General features: G+C 44.2%; 1 protein-coding gene across 1 annotated transcript; it reads left to right on the top strand.

Annotated features, from left to right (window-relative positions):
* Nucleotides 1-933: 933 nt before the first annotated feature.
* Nucleotides 934-22,287, top strand: LOC115175498 (protein lifeguard 1). Its single transcript, XM_029734764.1, has 7 exons — nt 934-1,082; nt 11,205-11,612; nt 12,296-12,408; nt 12,859-13,059; nt 13,865-13,993; nt 16,447-16,590; nt 21,281-22,287. The coding sequence occupies exons 2-7, from the start codon at nt 11,228-11,230 to the stop codon at nt 21,428-21,430; spliced, it is 1,122 nt and encodes a 373-aa protein (XP_029590624.1). The 5' UTR covers nt 934-1,082; nt 11,205-11,227; the 3' UTR covers nt 21,431-22,287.
* The last annotated feature ends 1,033 nt before the right edge of the window (nt 22,288-23,320 follow it).

The raw sequence follows: 23,320 nt of genomic DNA, 5'->3' as shown, positions 1-23,320 counted from the left end.
CGACGCTGAGCCAATTGTGCACCGCCCTATGGGACTCTCAATCACGGCCGGTTGTGGTACAGCTAAATGGGGCTATCTTATGTATACCACCCCTACCTTGTCACAGCACAACTGATTGGCTCAAACGCATTAAAAAGGAAAGAAATTCCACAAATTAACTTTTTAACAAGGCACACCTGTTAATTGAAATGCATTCCAGGTGACTACCTCATGAAGCTGGTTGAGACAATGCCAAGAGTGTACAAAGCTGTCATCAAGGCAAAGTGTGGCTACTTTGAAGAATTTCAAATATAAAATATATTTTGATTTGTTTAACACGTTTTTGGTTACTACATGATTCCATATGTGTTATTTCATAGTTTTGATGTCTTCACTATTATTGTACAATGTAGAAAGAAAAAAAAAACTTGAATGAGTAGGTGTGTCCAAACTTTTGTCTTGTACTGTATATTGAGTCAAGACTGTCTTGCAATAAATGTGTAGAACATATGTAAAACAGAACATTTATGTTGTGTATAAATGCTATTTTATCTACAATTTCCTTGAAAGCAAATTCAAGATACTTTATAGCAAAATGGTGCATCCAATATGCACAGCAAAATACATTTTGACAGTGGATGTATGTAAAGCAAACCTGTGGTTTCATAATAAAAATATGATTTATTTATTTTTAAACTTAGTGGTGAATGTAATTTGTTAAAGTATGCATGGTACAGTACACACCACTAAATTCAATATAAGATATTGATTCTGACACACCCAAATGTATGGATCAATGTTTCGGACATGACTCTAGTCATATTGTAAGGGCATCAACATTACAGTACACGCAATATAGTGTATGCAATTTGTTAGCAATTAAATAGCCCTTATCAGTAGAAATTGGTGATTTCCACCAATGACTGTATGAAATCCCACAAACAGCAGCACATGACGTCAGTTACTGTAGCGCTCTCTGTTGCGGGAAAGGCTGTTCACCGATGACTGGACATTTACATCAGATGAAATAGCTGGGTTTCGAAAGCGAAACGTCAAGTCAACGGGGTTTTGCAGTGGCTAATATATTACACTGTTTAAGAAGGGTAAGGTTGCTTTCTATTTGGAAATGATTCAATTGCTTCTAAATACATTTAGCAGTAAACGCGGTAGCTAGCATATGGCTAACGTAGCTGAACATGTCATGCCATGTTCAGTCGTTGTTTACTAAAAACATGAACAAACATATTGACATGTGGGCTAAGATATACTAGCTAAAATAATGCATTTGGTCTTTTGACTCTAAGTAGGATAACAACACTTGGGTGGTGCTGAAATGTCAGACAGTTCGGTTTGCTGAAAAGATGAACTGGTAAGCTGACGATGCTAGCTAACTAACGATGCGAGGCGTGCAAGGCTTGTACAACTTTGTCGAAATGATGAATTGATAACTAGCTAGGTAGTGAGCTACATCTACGTCTTTATTTTCCCCATGCGCTAACATAATATAGTTACCAGTTTTAGCTTGCCATACTCTATGTTATTGTGTATCGAAACGAAACTATTTTCTTTAATGAAACGTTATTAAGCTAACAAACAATCGTTTCCCGCAGTCACGGGCTTGTTTAGCAACTGAGAGCGAGGTACGAGCGCAGACATGCTCATTTTTCATCTAGACTATTCAGCATTAATGAATGACAACACTGCCTGGGAGGCATTTGCTGTAGGTAAGTCTACGCAACATGGGAACGAGCGCTGTAAACGAGAAGGCCCCTCTGATAATTTATTCAGTCAGCGGAGGCAAGGTGCATTCAACTGATACGATGCACATCGTAGTTCAGGCCTGTGGATGGATGTACAACACTGATATGATGGGCGAATTGAAAAGCTAGGATTAGGTAGCCGGTTGTAATGCACGGATGCGTTGTTTATGTATAGCTTATCAACTAGCAAGTTTTATTATGAGGCAAACAGGGATGCTATCAGTGTATACATTCAATTTCCTTTGTTTGCAGCCAATTAGCTGGAAAGAATGCGCCAGTCAGTGTGGGCTTTAATTCTCAGAAAGGCCTACTGTCCAATTGTTTACATTGTTGGAATGCATACAGAATATTCCTATTAGTGCTGATTACATATCATCATAGTACTGCCTGTGTTCATGCAGCTGATATTTGTTTATTTCTAGAAATGTGAACCTGCAGCCTGATACTCAGCCTCATCATTTTCAAGGTCTTGAATTGTGCTTAACAAGAAAATAACTCAAACTTGCTGTCGCCGCCACAAGCTGTTTAGGCCTACGTTTTATTCATCTTCTCCCAATAAATACTTTATTTTACTGTGCTCCTGTTTTTACTATGGTCTGGACGATACCAGTATGCTGATAATTTTTCCATGGCCAAAAATGAAAACACTAAGCAAATCAAACTCTTTGGTCCTTTAAAAAACGATGGTGCTTTGTTTCCTTGCCACTATACTAAGGAGCAGAGGTGGGATCAAGTCCCTATTATGCAAGTCTCCAGTCACAAGGTCCGAGTCCAAGTCGTCCATTCTAAGTGCTGAGTCAAGCTTTTCCAAGTCAAGTGAAGAAGAAAAAAAATCTATACATGCAATTTCTTCTTCAACTACAAATCTTAGTCTATTTATTGAGGTTACCAGAATGCCCTTTTCATTATTTTGTCTACAACTTATTTTGATGTAAAAAATTCATTTTAACTCATTCCAAATGCAACTGTCATAAGTGAAAATACATTTCAAGCAATTTTGACATAACAAAAGACCAGTAGGCCTACTGTAGTAATTGTTTGTTGATGCCCCAGCGTTTTACACCTGCATTTTATGTTGTTGCTGAAAGTCTTTCATGTTAGCAGCCAATATCAAGTAGTGATTTCATGTCACTTCTCTGAAATCCAGAGCAAGCAGAATAATAAGGCCTACCTTCCTGTATGCAGCGATGGTTGCAGGATTGCCTAGAAAGCATGGTCTGTCTGCACATCACACTCACTTTGGAGGGCCACTCGTTGCCATCTGGCTAGCCCTTTGCTTCCTCACAAATACTGTCATTCATTTGCCAGAATGTCACATCTTCATCCCATAATATTGAAGGCAGTGCGACGTCACAGCTATCTAAAGACATCTAGCCAGTAGGCTATTGTTCTGGTAAAGATGCCTCGGTAGTACATTTCTCAACTGTATTTTATATGGATAATCTAGATGTTCTACTCTGTTTTTGTCAGGCAAAACTGGAGGAAATGAAAGGAGTGCTTTCTGGGTCACTAATCTGTATATGCGTGCCCTCCTTGACATGCCAGTGCTGATGGCTAGGCGTTGTTCAACAATTTAGACGTGCAACTGAAGCACAGATTAGATTTTTGAGACAGTCATTTGGTGCAGTACCATAGGCCTATATTAGAAAGCAAATAAAATAGGCAAAGGTGTGTGTGTGTGTGTGTGTGTGTGTGTGTGTGTGTATTTTTGTTTATATATAAATACAAATGGTAGGCTATATTTTATATATACATGTGTGTAGCCTAAAAACGAGATCCGCTAGACTATCTCACCCGACCTGTCTTGATTGACAATTTGCTGGTCCAATCAGAGGGCATAGTGTGCGTTTTACTAGCCAATCTGTTGCAGGTTTTTGTGCATGCTGCGGCTACTGTCTCTGGCTATGTGGAGTGTAATCCATGGAGAGTGCCACAAAATGTTTGACAAAACATTACAAAACCTGGCCAGATAAGTCAAAGTTGAGTCCCAAGTCTTGAGGCTCCAACACTCATCAAATTTGTGACTCGAGTCCACAACTCTGCTAATGAGTATTGCGATACTGTTATCGTCCCGGAGGTACTGTTTTCCTAAGGATATTAAATCTGCTTTGTGATTTTGTTTCCTTGCCACAATACCAGCAAGTATCGCGATACTGGTATCGTCCCAGCCCGTAGTTGTTATGGTTTATAATTGAGACTGGATAGTTTTCCCTTTATGGCCTAGCCCTAGCAGTTGAACAGTAACGTGATAGTGAAATGTCTACCCATCTGATAAACAGGCCTTCTCTGTGTTCTGGGGATGCATGCTGTTTTCTGGACATAAGCTGTGTTAGTTTTATGTGGAGTAAATTCATTTGACTCTTTCATGCATTGCATTGCATTGCAAACATGCACGCTTCCCTTTCCTGGCTTGCCATTTGAGAACTCTTCAGTGCATTACATTAAAAGCACGATCCAAATACAATTCATTCATCTCCCATTCTTTCCGGTAGCATTAAGGATGAGAAAGATGGGGCGATTGCTAATAGGTTCCTGGATATTTCTGCTGTGGAGTCGTTCTATGTGATGGGATTGAATCGGGTCCAGACGTTACTGAATCTCTATAGCAGCCATGGAAATAACTGCTCAAACCACTTCAACTTTTTATGAGTCCATTCTTTTCACTGTCAGAGAAATCCAAAGAGTAGAGGGAGGAGAAAGTACAGGCCTTGTTACACAGTAGGCTTGGTTGGGATAGGCTCATCTGTCCCACGTTGTCTCCATTCCTTTACAATCAGTGAACACCAAAGAATGGATGCCACTGGAGAAAGTACATGATTTGTTACATAGTAGGCTGTCTTGTCCAAAATCACCTCCACTGAGTCCTTTACAATCAGGAACCACCAAAGCAGGGAGATAGTCTACTACTATGTTACAAGGCCTGTAGTTTTCCCCCCTGTCTGACTCCTATTGTCTCCATTCCTTGACTATCAGAGTACATAAAATAATGGAGGAGGAGAAAGTACAGGGAACTTTTCTCCCCCATATTGTCTAGTTATCTCTGTCTGCCTTCAGAGCACTGTACATGTCCTAGAGAGTAGGGGGAGGGCTCTGCAGGTTTACCTGGCTAGGATTGCTGCTGACACTGCAACATCCTGTTATAAGCCTACTCTGCTGGATTGGCAGTCAGGCTGCTGTGGAGTGAGCTCATTGGCTGCCTTCTAGAATGTTGCGTTTCCAGGTGTTCTGACTGAGGCGATATTATCTAGTTTTTGAACTTGGCTCAAACTCTTGGTTTCCGTATTGAGAATTATTTGGTGAAATTAGAATATGGACATTTAGGCTAGTTAAACTAGCATTGCATCACTCAAGCGTAAAATATTTGCAGATAGATATTTATCATTTGAGCGACCCGAGACATCAGAGACATGAAACATCCTGCTGTTTCCAGTGCATGGTGTAGCCTAGTTCATCATTCAGTGTGGTAACCCAGGGGTGGCTTCCTGCCACATACTGTACACACCCCTTTGTACATCAAAGAAAACACAAGTCCCCACTCCACTTATATTAGGCATCTTGCTCTCCCTAGCCGTTGAGCAGCATTGCTGACTTCTATATCTAAACCTAAGCCCCGACACTTTGTAGTTGTCTGTTGTTCAATCATGCACACAGTTTGTTATTCATAGGTTTGTCCAGTTATTGTGGTTGTGTGTGGACTGCATGGAGCAGAGCGATGGTGAGGCTCCCCCTCCCTTAAAGGCATATGCTTGTCTACCACCCAAATGGCACCATTTTGTTCCTGGGTCAAAAGTAGTGCACTACATAGGGAATAAGGTGCCATTTGGGACACACAATATCAACAGGAGCGAGGGATAGTGGTAGTGTCTTTATCCACCATGTGGAGGCTCCTTAGATTTCAATTTCTCATCTTAACCTTTGACTGCAGCACTGTTGAGTTCAACATTCTTTTCTTCTTAATTGCTGGTGAATTGATTAGGACTATGTTTTGAGCGATTAGTGCTTTTTGAGGTCTTGTTTCGGTTAAATTATTACAAAATAATACATTTTCCATTTTCGTTTAGATTATATATATTTTTTTACATTAGATGCATTATGAAATAATAACATTCAAATTATTTTTGAGCTTTTTAATTCAAATTCCAAAGTCAAAAATAGTGAACATTCAATTGCCAAAATATTGAAAATATTCCATTGTGACTGTCTGGTCCTCATTGGGTAGACATCAATAGGAAATTACTATGAAGAAATAAAATATGACTTAGTTTTTAGTCTATGACTTGATTATTTTTCATTCCTTAGTCTTCTCATGTCTGCTCAGGCAGTAGCAGCCAGACAATGTTATCTCTGCTCCCCATACTGTCTTTAGTCATCCTATTTAGCTAGGCTAGTCTGCCTAAGCATGCTGCAGCGCTGACAATTTTACTAGTTTTCAAATTAGATTTGCATGGCACAGACGTGTAATTTTCCTTTCACTGTCAGGCCCCTGGAAGTGACTAAGCATTTTCTTAGAATATTACCTAATCAGTTTTGTTTCATTGGTTTGGTCAATCACAACATGGGCGCCTCAGAGGGGTTCTTGATCAATGTTTCTGATATTAGCTACAAGCAATGTTGTGTGCTCCCCTCTGGGCTATTTCCTAGAGCTGGTTTACAGGTAAATATACAGTGCCTTCAGAAAGTATTAAAACCCCTTGACATTTTCCACATTTTGTTGTTGCAAAGTGGGATTAAAATGGGTAGAATTGTCATTTTTTTGTCAACGATCTACACAAAATACTCTGTCAAAGTGGAAGAAATGTAACATGTGTATAAAAAAAATCTCTCTCTGTGTGTGTGTGTGTGTGTGTGTATAACACACACACAGTTGAAGTCAGTTAGGACATCTACTTTGTGCATGACACAAGTAATTTTTCCAAGAATTGTTTACAGACAGATTATTTCACTTATAATTCCCTGTATCACAATTCCAGTGGGTCAGAAGTTTACATACACTAAGTTGACTGTGCCTTTTAAACAGCTAGGAAAATTACATTAAATGGTGTCATGGCTTTAGAAGCTTCTGATAGGCTAATTGACATCATTTGAGTCAAAATGGAGGTGTATCTGTGGATGTATTTCAAGGCCTACCTTCAAACTCAGTGTCTCTTTGCTTGACATCATGGGAAAATCAAAAGAAATCAGTCAAGACATATGTATGTATGTATGTATGTATGTATGTATGTATGTGTATTTTATTTATTTATTATTTTCAAAATTCTTCAAGCTCTGTCAAATTGGCTGTTGAATCCTTTTCAGGTCTTGCCATAGATTTTCAAGCAGATTTAAGTAAAAACTCAGGGACATTCTCTGTCTTGGTAAGCAACTCCAGTGTAGATTTGGCCTTCTGTTTTAGGTTATTGTCCTGCTTAAAGGTGAATTCATCTCCCAGTGTCTAGTGAAAGCAGACTGAACAAGGTTTTTCTCTAGAATTTTGCCAATACTTAGCTCCATTCCGTTTCTTTTTTAATCTGGAAAAACTCCCCAGTCCTTAACGATTGCAATCATACACCTAACATGATGCAGCCACAACTATGCTTGAAAATATGGAGAGTGGCGCTCAGTAATGTGCTGTGTTGGATTTGTTCAAACATAACACAATGTATTCAGGACAAAAAGTGAATTGCTTTGCCACATTTTGAGTATTACTTTAGTGCCTTGATGCAAACAGAATGCATGTTTTTAAATATCTGTATTCTGTACAGGCTTCCTTCTTTTCACTTTGTCAATTAGATTAGTATTGTGGAGTAACTACAATGTTGTTGATCGATCTTCAGTTTTCTCCTATCACAGCCATTAAACTGTTTTAAAGTCACCATTGACCTCATGGTGAAATCCGTGAGCGGTTTGCTTCCTCTCTGGCTGCGGAGTTTGAAGGACGCCTGTATGTTTGTAGTGACTGAGTGTATTGATACACCATCCAAAGTGTAATTAATAACTTCATCATGCTCAAAGGGATATTCAATGTCTGCTTTTTTTACCCATCTACCAATCGGTTCCCTTCTTTGCGATTAATTGTAAAACCAGATGCTGTAGTGATGTGATCTGCCCCTCTGCTTTCCCTTGCTTATCCGATTGAGTGTGAGAGAGACAGGATTAGTGTGTGTGTGTGTGTGTGTGTGTGGTGTTGACTGTACAAGCCAAGGGGAACTTGTTGTGCAGAAGCTACCGTCTAGGGATACAAAGGCTAAGTTATACAACCAGAAGTGTCTCCACAAATCACTCGATAAACCTGCCATACAGTTGTATGTGTTTTTTAATGTGGTTGGCCTTGACCACCTGCATTTTAAATGTGTATTAAAGGAGGACAATAGAATGGAGCGAGCTTGAGATGGCTGAGGGACCCTGTAGAGTGAAGGAAGGGGGCATGTGTGTCAAACACAAGGCCCCTTGGACACATCTCTATCTGGCCCGTGCAATTATTTGTGTTGTCAATTCATTTTTTTCCACTTCCATATAGCCTGTGCGGCACTACAAGCCACAGCAATGCACTGCCAACGTGCTGTACACCAAACGGCAGTGCATTACCAAACGGCAGTGCATTACCAAACGGCAGTGCATTACCAAACGGCAGTGCATTACCAAACGGCAGTGCATTACCAAACGGCAGTGCATTACCAAACGGCAGTGCATTACCAAACGGCAGTGCATTACCAAACGGCAGTGCATTACCAAACGGCAGTGCATTACCAAACGGCAGTGCATTACCAAACGGCAGTGCATTACCAAACGGCAGTGCATTACCAAACGGCAGTGCATTGCCACACACCCTTTCTCCCAGACCCAGCCACACGCGAGCCAACCAGTATGCAGTATCATATCATCACTAATGGCACTGACTGAATCTTCTACAGAACCAAAAGTTTCAACTTGTAGGCTAAATGTCCATACCAAGTTTCTGTTCCAAGGAGTCATTGCCGTAGCCTACAGAAAATGTCTTCTTGGTGGTCATGAAGTTATATGGGCTCCCAAGTGGCACAGCGGTCTAAGGCACTCCATCACTAAGGTCCCTGGTTTGAATCCAGGCTGTATCACATCCGGCCGTGATTGGGAGTCCCATAGGACGGCGCACAATTGGCCCAGCGTCGTCCAGGTTTGGCCGGGGTAGGCCGTCATTGTAAATAAGAATTTGTTCTTAACTGACTTGCCTAGTTAAATAAAAAAAATAAGATAAAGGATTCACATACTGGTATAAATTACTACTAAAGGACCATAGGACACACAAGCAAGTATAAATTAGTTGGCAGTTGAGTCATCTACTTTATGCAATTACAGCCTGATGCACTGGCATCGTGAATTCAACCTCAATTGCGTCGCTATCATGTGTCTCGTTTACCTTGCACAGCGGATGGAAAGTGTACCGACACATGCCACAGTCCTTGGTAGGCTAAGAAATGTTGCAGTCTGGCTTCGGTTTTTAAAGCTTGACAATGAATAACCAAAAAACTAAACTTGCAAAGGACAAACATGTCGGCCTATTACAGCAACATTTGAGCAGTATCCTAGGCTGGCTAATAAACTGCAATACATTTTGAGAACGCCATACAGCACTTAAATGTAAATGTAAATACTGCATTCAACCGCACTGGTGATCCATGCAGTGCAAAAAAATTAAAAACATTTTTTAAGTTGAAATGTTTAACAACCTATAGCTAAAAAATTTTTGGGTTTATTAAATGCTTTTTGATTAGGGTGACAGCATATTATTCACATCTGAAAGCATAGCAGCAAAGGCTGAACAGATATTATTTATTCCTTTTGTTTTAATATGTTAATGCTATATACAGCATCCCATGTACGTAAGTGGAATTATAAAGGGCCATCTTTTTTTCAAATAAAACAATGGCCAGTTATAGGCATGGGTTTTTGGGTGTAAAAACTATGTCTGGCCTGTGAATTCCTTGTTTTTTTTTTCAATATGGCCCTTGTACTGATTGAGTTTGACACTCCTGCAGTAAGGCAAGTGTTTCAAGGGTGAGTCCCTTTTTTCCTATATAGTGCACTTCTATGGGCCCAGGTCAAAAGTAGTGCACTATGTAGGGATTAGGGTGCAATTTGGGACTCAGCCCAGGTCTCCTGCCAAAGCGAAGCGGATTAATAATGCATTCAATTACCAAGACACCACCTGCCTGGGTCCATGGTGACGCTGTGCTCTGGTGCAGGAAAGCTTTTAGGTGAAAGCACTGTACCGTTTCCTGGAAAGTCTGAAGGACTGTGTGGATGGTCCGTCTTTCCCCATCTAGGTATTTTTGTGAAACATGTCAGGTCCTATTCAGTCAACTGGTAACTGGGTCTACAAGATGTTTGCAAAACAAACTTTTTTTGTGTATTTTTCCATTAAGCTTTGTAGGCTAACATGCAGTTGAACTTTTCTTTATGTTTTGCCCCATAGCCTAAACACTGTTTGGTTAAATAGCATACTGGCTGTTGCAAAATTCTATGTCCAGCAGTGGAGGCTGGTAGGAGGATGGGCTCATTGGAATGGAATAAATGGAACGGTATCAAACAGATCATACATATGGAAACCACATGTTTGACTCCGCTCCATGAATTCCATTCCAGCCATTACAATGAGCCTGTCCTCCTCTTGCTCCGCCCACCAGCCTCCACTGAAGCCCAGTTTGACCTGGTGGTGGTATAACAATGCAGTGGGGGAAAAGCACAACAAAACATCGTGACAGGGCACAAAGTGTTCTCTCCAGTGAGAGTGTATTATTTGGATTAGGCCTAGACGTGAACAAAGTGGTCTGTCATTCTACATCCTTCCATTTCAGTTTACCCAGAATCCTATTGTCAGGACAAGTGGATCCTAACCTAACGTTCCAGAATCACCTTGCCTATTCAAGAACAGCCAGTCGTTGGACAGTGTTTAATTTGGCTTGATTCAACTCGTGTCATCAATGCCTCCTCTCTCACCCTTCCTCCTGTGCGTTGCAGAGAGCAGACTGACTGAGCAGCTTAGCAGTGTTGATGGCGGATATGTGACTCTTTGTGAAAAGTGTCTGGGTGTTGTCAGGAAGAATCACTGGGCTGCTGCCTGGGCCTTTTGCCTGCCAGCTTCCTCAGTATTCTCATCGCCTTTGTAATCAGGCAGATTCAGTGTTTGAATCTTTGCCATTGTGGCCAAGACCGTGCTAAGACTATCATTACTTTTCCCGGTGCCTCCTTTTAGAGGGAGGGAGTAAAACAAGCAAGGTGAAGAAAAATACTTCCTCATATTATTGACTTAAGATGTCTGTTGAACTTTAATGCTGAAGTTGTCAAACATCATTAGCCTAAGTTTACTATGTTTCACCATTTCCCTTCCCCTGCCTCACTTTCCAGAAAACTCCAGCTTGTCATGTTATCTCAAATGCAAAGTCCCACCCAACAGTGGTCAGTTCCTGTGAATGCCATACAGGTTTCTTTTCATGTTTCCTTGTTCCTCAGGCCGCTAGTGAGAGAAACAGACCATGTCTCAGGACAAGAACAGCTACCCCGGGGTCATGGGGGAGAACAACCCCCTCCACAACAACGTGTACGGACCGCCCCAGCCCGGGTTCGGGATAGCCCCTCCCAACTACACCCCGGCTCCTGTGCAAGCTCCATACCCCGGCCAGCCTGCAGCCTATGGCCAGCCTACACCATACGATCAACCTGCACCCTATGGTCAACCTGCACCCTATGGTCAACCTGCACCCTATGGTCAACCTGCACCCTATGGTCAGCCCGGGTTTCCTCAGGGAGGCCCCGGGTTTGGACAGGGACCCTACCCTCAGATGCCCTATCCCCAGGGCCCCTACCCCACAGTGCCCTACCAGCAACCTGCACAGCCAGGGTTCCCTGGTGACCCCAACAGTGAGTAGACAGTAGTGGACATATAGCTGTGCTTGAGACATTTCACATGATTTATGTTTGGAAGAGAAGTCATATGGTGTCATGACAAATCTAGGAAAAGGTTGCTCTCTAGACACTCTTTCTGGTTCTTCTGGGTTTACCTACATTCTATGCTTTAATGGCTATACGATTGCAAAACTGTCCCAAGACCTGGGCTAACATGCACATTATTTCTACACTTAAATGTTTTGTAACACTCAAGCACATGTCATACATCATTAATCCAAGTGGGCCAAACACAATGTGCTCAGGTACAGTTAAATTAATTATGTTACCAGTCTTCACTCCTGCTTATGTCAGTTTTCCATTTGAAAGGCAGGTTTGGAAATTCTTAAGGTCACTGTTTGGTTTTCCACTTAGATGGATGTATAATTACCCTGAGAAATTGCTGCCTGTGTCTTTCACTGTCCATCATCAACCTAGTGTGCTGAAGAAGCACATAGATCATCCTCCTGAGGTTAAACTGTCTCACTGACTGATCAACAACTATATAGAACTAGCCCTGTTAATGACCCGTGTCAAAACAACACATACAATAGTCTCACAATCTACAAGCATTTGATTGCCAATAGTCTCACCCCTGTAGTGATTAAACCCATGGTTGCTATTTGGTCCTTATTTTTGTTGTTGTCTGGGGTTTTCAGCTTCCGTGGGTGACGGTTACCATGGGGACGTGCCGCCATCTTACTACGACAACGAGGAGTTTACCAACTCTGGCTTTGAGGACAAGAGCATCCGACAGGCGTTCATCAGAAAGGTGAGACGGGAGAGAAGAGGGGACGGGACTGCATGAATGACAACAGAATAACATGCTGTCAGTTGAGAGAATGGAGGAGATTGAAACCAAACCATTCTATCAGCTCCTAGTTATTCAGATGTAAATGAGCTTTTAGCTAAATCTGGTGCAAAAATGTAAATAAATAAATGGTGCAACGCATCACTTCTCACTTTTGAGAGGTACTGTATGTTTTTGCGGTACATTGTCCCTGTCCAAATAAACTTCATGAATAATACAGTGATCTGCTATTCTTTTCATGATTTTGACTATTATTCAAAATAAAGAAATTCCCTAACAAATCTAACCAGCAATGTTTCAACTTTAATTTCAATAGCCAATGTTGACTGACACTTTGTCATAGTTATTGAAAATCTTTCTTGAGACAGTCCTATAACATCTGTCTGTCCAACTTTCTCCACCTCCTCCTAGGTGTTCCTGGTGCTGACCGTTCAGCTTATGGTCACCTTCTCCTTCGTGGCCGTCTTTACCTTTGTGGACGATGCCAAATTGTTTGTGCGGCGTAACCCCTGGACGTACTACGTGTCCTACGCCATCTTCTTTGTGTCTCTCATCACCCTCAGCTGCTGTGGAGAGTTCCGGCGCAAACACCCCTGGAACCTGATAGCATTGGTACAGCCCCACCCTGACTCTGGTTGCATGCTAAATGGAACCCTATTCCCTATGTAGTGTTCTATTTTAAAAGTAGTGCACTATGTAGGGAATAGGGTGCAAGTAGTGCACTACATAGGGAATAGTGTGCCATTTGGGACGTAGACTCTTTCTTTTAACCTCTAATAGATGCATTGTCTAATGTATCAACCCTATGTATCTGTTAATGTTTCAGGTCTTGGTTTGGGACAATGTTGCTGGAATTGGGTAGATATTGATATTAGAGTAGAGTTACAAATATAAGATAGATATTGTCACGTTTTATAAAACCGTGAGAAATCAACAAAGCGATGAAACACAGATTAGATTGATTAAAGGTGCAATATGCAGAAAGCACTCTGCCATTTCCTGGTTGCTAAAATTCTAATCGTTTGCCTAATTTCAGTTTCTATATGAAAAAAAATAAGCAAATATAGTGTAAAGATTCATTGTACCATCTGAACCGCTTTGACATATATTTTCCATAACCCAAAATATTGTATTTTCAGCGGTTTGAAGCTGGTGTACAAAACCGAAAACTAAACTTAAAAACTGGAAGCATAGAAATAGTGTACATAGAACAGATCTACCACTTCATAGACTTGCTTTCAATGAGAATTACAGATCTATAACTCACATTTGTAAGTGAATTTTGTCTGGTCGCCCAAAAAGTTACATATTGTGGCTTTAAATAAAATTGATGACCTGATTTGTCTCTATATATTAGTTATATAACATTCTGAGAGGGATGTGTTGTGGTTGTAATACTGACGTTGTCTGCCCTCAGTCCATCCTGACCCTGAGTCTGTCCTACATGGTGGGGATGATCGCCAGCTTCTACGACACAGAGACTGTCATCATGGCTGTGGGCATCACCGCTGTGGTCTGCTTCACCGTGGTCCTCTTCTCACTACAGGTCAGTAGTGCACACAGGCATGAATGCGTATATATATACACACACACACACACACACACTCCATCCTTACTCCCACCTTGCTGTCAGTGTCACACTTACGGTTTTGCAAACCATGATATTATGGAGTCTTTTTCTGCCTCCATGGCCTTTGTTTCAGTTTCACTATTACATACTGTCACTATTACATACTGTCACTATTACTATCACATACTGTTACTGTCACTATTACTATCACATACTGTTACTGTCACTATCACTATCACATACTGTCACTATTACTATTACATACTGTCACTATTATTATCACATACTATTACTGTCACTATTACATACTGTCACTATTACATACGGTCACTATTACTATCACTTACTATTACTATCACAAACTATTACTGTCACTATTACATACTGTAACTTACTATTACATACTATCACGTACTATTACTGCCACTATTACTGTCACTATTACTATCACAAACTATTACTGTCACTATTACTATCACAAACTATTACTGTCACTTACTATTGCTATCACTGACTTACTGTCACTATTACATACTGTAACATACTATTACTATCACATACTATTACTGCCACTATTACATACTGTAACATACTGTCACTATTACATACTGTAACATACTGTCACTATTACATACTATTACTGCCACTATTATTATCACATTCTATTACATACTGCCACTATTACTATCACTTACTATCATGTACTATTACTGCCACTATTACTGTCACTATTACATACTGTAACATACTATTACTATCACTTACAGTCACTATTACATACTGTCACTATTACATACTGTAACATACTGTCACTATTACATACTGTAACATACTGTCACTATTACATACTATTACTGCCACTTACATACTGTCACTATTACTATCACATACTATTACGGTCACTATTACTATCACTTACTATCACTATTACATACGGTCACTTACACACTGTCACTATCACATACTATTACTGTCACTATTACATACTGTCACTATTACTTTCACATGCTATTACTGTCACTATTACTATCACTCACTATTACATACTGTCACTATTACATACTGTCACTACATACTGTCACTATTACTATCACTTACTATCACTATTACATACTGTCACTATTACATACTGTCACATACTATTACTATCACGTACTATTACTGTCACTATTACTATCACTGTCACTATTACTATCACATACTAGTACTGTCACTATTACATACTGTAACATACTGCCACTATTACTGTCACTATTACATACTGTCACTATTACTATCACATACTATTACTGTCACTATTACATACTGTAACATACTGTCACTATTACATACTATTACTGCCACTTACATACTGTCACTATTACTATCACATACTATTACGGTCACTATTACTATCACTTACTATCACTATTACATACGGTCACTTACACACTGTCACTATCACATACTATTACTGTCACTATTACATACTGTCACTATTACTTTCACATGCTATTACTGTCACTATTACTATCACTTACTTTCACTATTACATACTGTCACTATTACTATCACTCACTATTACATACTGTCACTATTACATACTGTCACTACATACTGTCACTATTACTATCACTTACTATCACTATTACATACTGTCACTATTACATACTGTCACATACTATTACTATCACGTACTATTACTGTCACTATTACTATCACATACTATTACTGTCACTATTACATACTGTAACATACTGCCACTATTACTGTCACTATTACATACTGTCACTATTACTATCACATACTATTACTGTCACTATTACATACTGTCACTATTACTATTACTATCACTTACTATTACATACTGTCACTTACATACTGTCACTATTACTATCACTGTCACTATCACTTACTATCGCTATTACATAATGTCACTATCACTGTTACATACTGTCACTATTACTATCACATACTATTACTATCACGTACTATTACTGTCACTATTACTATCACATACTGTTACTGTCACTATTACTATCACATACTATTACTGTCACTATTACATACTGTAACATACTGCCACTATTACTGTCACTTTTACATACTGCCACTATTACTGTCACTATTACATACTGTCACTATTACTGTCACAATTACATACTGTCACTATTACATACTGTCACTATTACTATTACTATCACTTACTATTACATACTGTCACTTACATACTGTCACTATTACTATCACATACTATTACTGTCACTATCACTTACTATCGCTATTACATAATGTCACTATCACTGTTACATACTGTCACTATTACTATCACATACTATGGCATAGCCTTGAGATTTGAGGAATGTTCGGGGGCTTTAACCTCAACTCCCTCTTGGGACAATAACAATCCTTGACAATCCCTAATTTCTCTGTTTTCTCCCCTAATCCAGAGCAAGTATGACTTCACTTCCTGCCGCGGCGTTCTGTTCGTGTGTTTGATCGTCCTGCTGCTCTTCTCCATCCTCTGCATCTTCATCCGCCACAGGATCCTCCACATTGTCTACGCCTCCCTGGGAGCCCTGCTCTTCACCTGCGTAAGTAGAGGAACTCGCCTGCATTTTAATGATGTATTGCATTTATATGGCACTTTTCAGGGCTTCATGTTTTAAGGGGGGCACTCGCCTCATCCACGCCACTGTGTGACCTGTGAAAGTGTACTAAGTAAACGTGGCATGGTTGACTATCAGGACAAATTTTAGTATAAAGGGTCTGTTGTTTACTAGGGATGTCTGTCATTATAATCAATGTTATCGTGCATATGGGATGGTTGCTAAATGACAGGGTTGTGGCAGGGCTATACCAAGGATGTGTATATAAACCCTGTCTTCAACACAGCGCTGCCTTTCGTGTGTGTGTGTGTGTATATGTAAGTCATTGGGCTATACCCATTGAGCTCTAACAGAATCAAAGCTCAGCGGGACAGGAATTGACTGAGTCCAACTGTTTGGCCATGTGACCGGATTATCACGCAGATGCTGGTGGCATCAGGTTTTCCACCTCTGTCTGAGCCCAGTCTGCTCTCCCTGCAAACTGGGATAATTTCATCTTTTCATGTGGAAAAGTGAGAAGGAAACAAAAAATGTATAAAAAAACATGGTTACATTTTGGAAACTCTAAAGGTGGAAAAATGACCTTGCTGATGCGATCAGTCAGTTATGGGCACTAATCATACTCACCAAGTGTTGTGCCCAAAGCTCTCATTCACCTTTAAACAAGGCAGTAAAAAGAGAGGGAAGCATGTTAGTGAGGATGGAGGGAGAGAGGGATGGGGGAGAGGGCAGCTTGTTAGTGAGGATGTAGGGCGAGAGGGGGAGAGGGAAGCGTGTTAGTGAGGATGGGGAAGAGGGCAGCGTGTTAATGAGGATGGGGGAGAGGGCAGCGTGTTAGTGAGGATGTGGGAGAGGGAGAGAGGGATTGGGAGAGCAGCGTGTTAGTGAGGATGGGAGAGAGGGCAGCGTGTTAATGAGGATGTGGGAGAGGGAGAGAGGGATGGGGAGAGCAGCGTGTTAGTGAGGATGGGGTGGAGCAGCGTGTTAGTGAGGATGGGAGAGGGCAGCGTGTTAGTGAGGATGGGGTGGGGCAGCGTGTTAGCGAGTATGGGGGTGGAGCAGCGTGTTAGCGAGGATGGGGGTGGAGCAGCGTGTTAGCGAGGATGGGGGTGGAGCAGCGTGTTAGCGAGGATGGGGGTGGAGCAGCGTGTTAGCGAGGATGGGGTGGAGCAGCGTGTTAGCGAGGATGGGGTGGAGCAGCGTGTTAGTGAGGATGGGGTGGAGCAGCGTGTTAGTGAGGATGGGAGAGGGCAGCGTGTTAGTGAGGATGGGGTGGGGCAGCGTGTTAGTGAGGATGGGGGTGGGGCAGCGTGTTAGTGAGGATGGGGGTGGGGCAGCGTGTTAGCGAGGATGGGGTGGAGCAGTGTGTTAGTGAGGATGGGGGTGGAGCAGCGTGTTAGTGAGGATGGGGGTGGGGCAGCGTGTTAGTGAGGATGGGGGTGGGGCAGCGTGTTAGCGAGGATGGGGTGGGGCAGCGTGTTAGCGAGGATGGGGTGGGGCAGCGTGTTAGTGAGGATGGGGTGGGGCAGCGTGTTAGTGAGGATGGGGTGGGGCAGCGTGTTAGTGAGGATGGGGGTGGGGCAGCGTGTTAGCGAGGATGGGGTGGGGCAGCGTGTTAGTGAGGATGGGGTGGGGCAGCGTGTTAGTGAGGATGGGGTGGGGCAGCGTGTTAGTGAGGATGGGGTGGGGCAGCGTGTTAGTGAGGATGGGGAGAGAGGGCAGCGTGTTAGCGAGGATGGGGAGAGAGGGCAGCGTGTTAGCGAGGATGGGGAGAGAGGGCAGCGTGTTAGCGAGGATGGGGAGAGAGGGCAGCGTGTTAGCGAGGATGGGGTGGGGCAGCGTGTTAGCGAGGATGGGGTGGAGCAGCGTGTTAGCGAGGATGGGGTGGAGCAGTGTGTTAGCGAGGATGGGGTGGAGCAGTGTGTTAGCGAGGATGGGGTGGAGCAGTGTGTTAGCGAGGATGGGGTGGAGCAGCGTGTTAGCGAGGATGGGGTGGGGCAGCGTGTTAGCGAGGATGGGGTGGAGCAGCGTGTTAGCGAGGATGGGGTGGGGCAGCGTGTTAGCGAGGATGGGGTGGAGCAGCGTGTTAGCGAGGATGGGGTGGAGCAGCGTGTTAGCGAGGATGGGGAGAGAGGGCAGCGTGTTAGCGAGGATGGGGTGGGGCAGCGTGTTAGCGAGGATGGGGTGGAGCAGCGTGTTAGCGAGGATGGGGTGGAGCAGCGTGTTAGCGAGGATGGGGTGGGGCAGCGTGTTAGCGAGGATGGGGGTGGAGCAGCGTGTTAGCGAGGATGGGAGAGAGGGCAGCGTGTTAGTGAGGATGGGGTGGGGCAGCGTGTTAGCGAGGATGGGGTGGGGCAGCGTGTTAGCAAGGATGGGGTGGAGCAGCGTGTTAGCGAGGATGGGGTGGAGCAGCGTGTTAGCGAGGATGGGGTGGGGCAGCGTGTTAGCGAGGATGGGGGTGGGGCAGCGTGTTAGCGAGGATGGGGTGGGGCAGCGTGTTAGCGAGGATGGGGGTGGAGCAACGTGTTAGCGAGGATGGGGTGGAGCAGCGTGTTAGCGAGGATGGGGGTGGAGCAACGTGTTAGCGAGGATGGGGTGGAGCAGCGTGTTAGCGAGGATGGGGTGGAGCAGCGTGTTAGCGAGGATGGGGTGGAGCAACGTGTTAGCGAGGATGGGGTGGAGCAACGTGTTAGCGAGGATGGGGTGGAGCAGCGTGTTAGCGAGGATGGGGTGGAGCAGCGTGTTAGCGAGGATGGGGTGGACCAGCGTGTTAGCGAGGATGGGAGAGAGGGCAGCGTGTTAGTGAGGATGGGGTGGGGCAGCGTGTTAGTGAGGATGGGGTGGAGCAGCGTGTTAGCGAGGATGGGGTGGAGCAGCGTGTTAGCGAGGATGGGGGTGGAGCAGCGTGTTAGCGAGGATGGGGTGGAGCAGCGTGTTAGCGAGGATGGGGGTGGAGCAGCGTGTTAGCGAGGATGGGGGTGGAGCAGCGTGTTAGCGAGGATGGGGTGGAGCAGCGTGTTAGTGAGGATGGGGTGGGGCAGTGTGTTAGCGAGGATGGGGGTGGAGCAACGTGTTAGCGAGGATGGGGTGGAGCAGCGTGTTAGCGAGGATGGGGTGGAGCAGCGTGTTAGCGAGGATGGGGTGGAGCAGCGTGTTAGCGAGGATGGGGGTGGAGCAGCGTGTTAGCGAGGATGGGGTGGAGCAGCGTGTTAGCGAGGATGGGGTGGAGCAGCGTGTTAGCGAGGATGGGGTGGAGCAGCGTGTTAGCGAGGATGGGGGGGGGGCAAGCGTGTTAGCGAGGATGGGGTGGAGCAGCGTGTTAGCGAGGATGGGGTGGAGCAGCGTGTTAGCGAGGATGGGGGTGGAGCAGCGTGTTAGCGAGGATGGGGGTGGAGCAGCGTGTTAGCGAGGATGGGGGTGGAGCAGCGTGTTAGCGAGGATGGGGGTGGAGCAGCGTGTTAGCGAGGATGGGGTGGAGCAGCGTGTTAGCGAGGATGGGGTGGAGCAGCGTGTTAGCGAGGATGGGGTGGAGCAGCGTGTTAGCGAGGATGGGGTGGAGCAGCGTGTTAGCGAGGATGGGGGTGGAGCAACGTGTTAGCGAGGATGGGGTGGAGCAGCGTGTTAGCGAGGATGGGGTGGAGCAACGTGTTAGCGAGGATGGGGGTGGAGCAGCGTGTTAGCGAGGATGGGGTGGAGCAGCGTGTTAGCGAGGATGGGGGTGGAGCAGCGTGTTAGCGAGGATGGGGGTGGAGCAGCGTGTTAGCGAGGATGGGGTGGAGCAGCGTGTTAGCGAGGATGGGGTGGAGCAGCGTGTTAGCGAGGATGGGGGTGGAGCAGCGTGTTAGCGAGGATGGGGTGGAGCAGCGTGTTAGCGAGGATGGGGTGGAGCAGCGTGTTAGCGAGGATGGGGGTGGAGCAGCGTGTTAGCGAGGATGGGGTGGAGCAGCGTGTTAGCGAGGATGGGGGTGGAGCAGCGTGTTAGCGAGGATGGGGGTGGAGCAGCGTGTTAGCGAGGATGGGGTGGAGCAGCGTGTTAGCGAGGATGGGGTGGAGCAGCGTGTTAGCGAGGATGGGGTGGAGCAGCGTGTTAGCGAGGATGGGGGTGGAGCAGCGTGTTAGCGAGGATGGGGTGGAGCAGCGTGTTAGCGAGGATGGGGGTGGAGCAGCGTGTTAGCGAGGATGGGGGTGGAGCAGCGTGTTAGCGAGGATGGGGTGGAGCAGCGTGTTAGCGAGGATGGGGTGGAGCAGCGTGTTAGCGAGGATGGGTGGTGAAGATGGTCCAGTGGCCTGGAGGAAGAATAGAGCGGTGACATAAGACCTGGTAGAGATGGACAGATGTGAGGGATGAATTCCAGTGGTTGGTTGTGGGATATGGTAGAGACATTAACGGACCATTTAAAGATGAGAACATTATTTATATTTTATTCAGAATAGTCTATGATGAGTTCAGGCTTATAATAGTATGGCAGAACATCACTGGTAACTTTTGTGGTTATAAGAATATGAAGCATTAAAAAACATCAGCATAATGGGCTGAATCCTAACCTGAAAATCCATGTGATGTACCTACTCAGATCTGTATGCACAGCGTTACAATTCTGCTGTACATGATTGGCTGATTTGAATGTGTCTCTTGCCATAATAATTCCTGACTCCATGTTCTGTGTGGTTGTAGTTCTTGGCCGTGGACACCCAGCTCCTCCTGGGCAACAAGAAGCTGGCTCTGAGTCCAGAAGAGTACATCTTTGCCGCCCTCAACCTCTACACAGACATCATCAACATCTTCCTCTACATCCTGGCTATCGTGGGCCGTTCCCGTGAGTGATGGAGCGGCGCCCTCTAGAGGAAAGGGAGAGGAAGGCAGCCAGGAGGATTGAATGATGCTCTTTTCCCCTCGCTGTCTTTTTGTATGATTTGTTCCACTTTTTGAGGTTCCCTCCAATTTGTCTGTTACACCTCCCCGCCTTCATCCCACCTCCTTCAGGAGACGAATTGGGTGACAGAAAAAATGGTTCTGTCACCTATTGCAGCAGGCCTTCCATAGAGTGCAGCAAAGAAGGGCACACTTTTGAAGTTATTTATTTAAAGTTCTATTTAAGTATGTTATAAGTTATTCCTTTTTTTTACATTCCTTGTTTGTTTTTATGTATTCTGCTTGTTCTGTCCTCCTTGGCAATCTGCTTCTACTTACAGAGATATGGTATCTAACTAGTCCATCACTACAAATTCTATAGAACTCTCCTGTCCTCTGCGATTTTGGCGGTCTTCCTTGCCTTGTAGATTAAGCACTGTAGAGAGAGAGAGAGTGGTATGCTATCTGATGGAGAGAGCCACGCTGTGATGCAGGCCAGCGCTTTTTAAGGAAGATACCTTTCCTGCTATATTCTCCCCCTCTGGTGTTCCCTCGTTTTCCTGCCAATGTAAATTAACTCTGCATGGCACCTGAAACAGCTGAGATGAGCTGAATAGATTCATAAAAACCCTCCGGTGGGATACCTCTCCTAGCCTGCTTGTTACGTAGCTGTACATAGTTCTGTGTGAAATGTATATGACGCTTAGTTCCCTAACCAGCTCTCTCTAGGCATGCCCGGGGAGTGTATGGCTGTGATGCTCACTGAATATATATATATATATATATATAATGACATCACTACGCATCGCTAACCAGTACAAAGACCAAAACTCCAATAAGATGTGAATGGCAGAGCACCCAGCTATTAATGCGAGAGCGCGCACCTCTAACCCACTCCACAAGATGTGAATGTTGTTAACATGGATGTACAACATGAATAAAAATGTATGTACAGTACCAGTCAAGTTTGGACACGCCTCCCGAGTGGCGCAGTGGTCTAAGGCACTGCATCACAGTGCTAGCTGTGCCACTAGAGATTCTGGGTTTGAGTCCAGGCTCTGTCGCAACCGGCCACGACCGGGAGACCCATGGGGTGGCGCACAATTGGCCCAGCGTCATCCGGATTGGGGGGCTGGGGGGGGGTTTGGCCGGCAGGGATGTTCTTGTGCCATCGCGTTCTAGCGACTCCTGTGGCGGGCCGGGTGCAGTGCGTGCTGACACGGTCGCCAGGTGTACGCGTTTCCTCCGACACATTGGTGCGGCTGGCTTCCGGGTTAGGTGGGCATTGTGTCAAGTAGCAGTGCGGCTTGGTTGGGTTGTGTTTCGGAGGACGCAAGGCTCTCGACCTTTGTCTCTCCCGTGTCCGTACGGGAGTTGCAGCGATGAGACAAGACTGTAACTACCAATTGGATAACACGAAAAAGGGGTAATAAAAAATCAAATTAAAAATGTTTGGACACACCTACTCATTCAAGGGTTTTTCTTTATTTTACTATTTTCTACATTGTTGAATAATAGTGAAGATATCAAAACTATGAAATAACTGTTAAACAAATCAAATATATTTTAGGTTCTTCAAAGTAGCCACCCTTTAGCTTGATGACAGCTTTGCACACTCTTGGCATTCTCTCAACCGGCATTCTCTCATTCACCTGGAATGCTTTTCCAACAGTCTTGAAGGAGTTCCCACATATTCTGAGCACTTGTTGGCTGCTTTTTCTTCACTGCGGTCCAACTCATCCCAAACCGTCTCAGTTGGATTGAGGTCGGATGATTGTGGACGCCAGGTCATCTGATGCAGCACTCATCACTTTCCTTGGTCAAATAGCCCTTATACAGTCTGGAGGTATGTTGGGTCATTGT

This window comes from Salmo trutta, chromosome 36 (assembly GCF_901001165.1).
Source record: "Salmo trutta chromosome 36, fSalTru1.1, whole genome shotgun sequence".
In the NCBI taxonomy this organism is placed as follows: domain Eukaryota; kingdom Metazoa; phylum Chordata; class Actinopteri; order Salmoniformes; family Salmonidae; genus Salmo; species Salmo trutta.
Note: the sequence above shows the minus strand (reverse complement) of the source record. Positions and strands in the feature narration are given on the sequence as shown.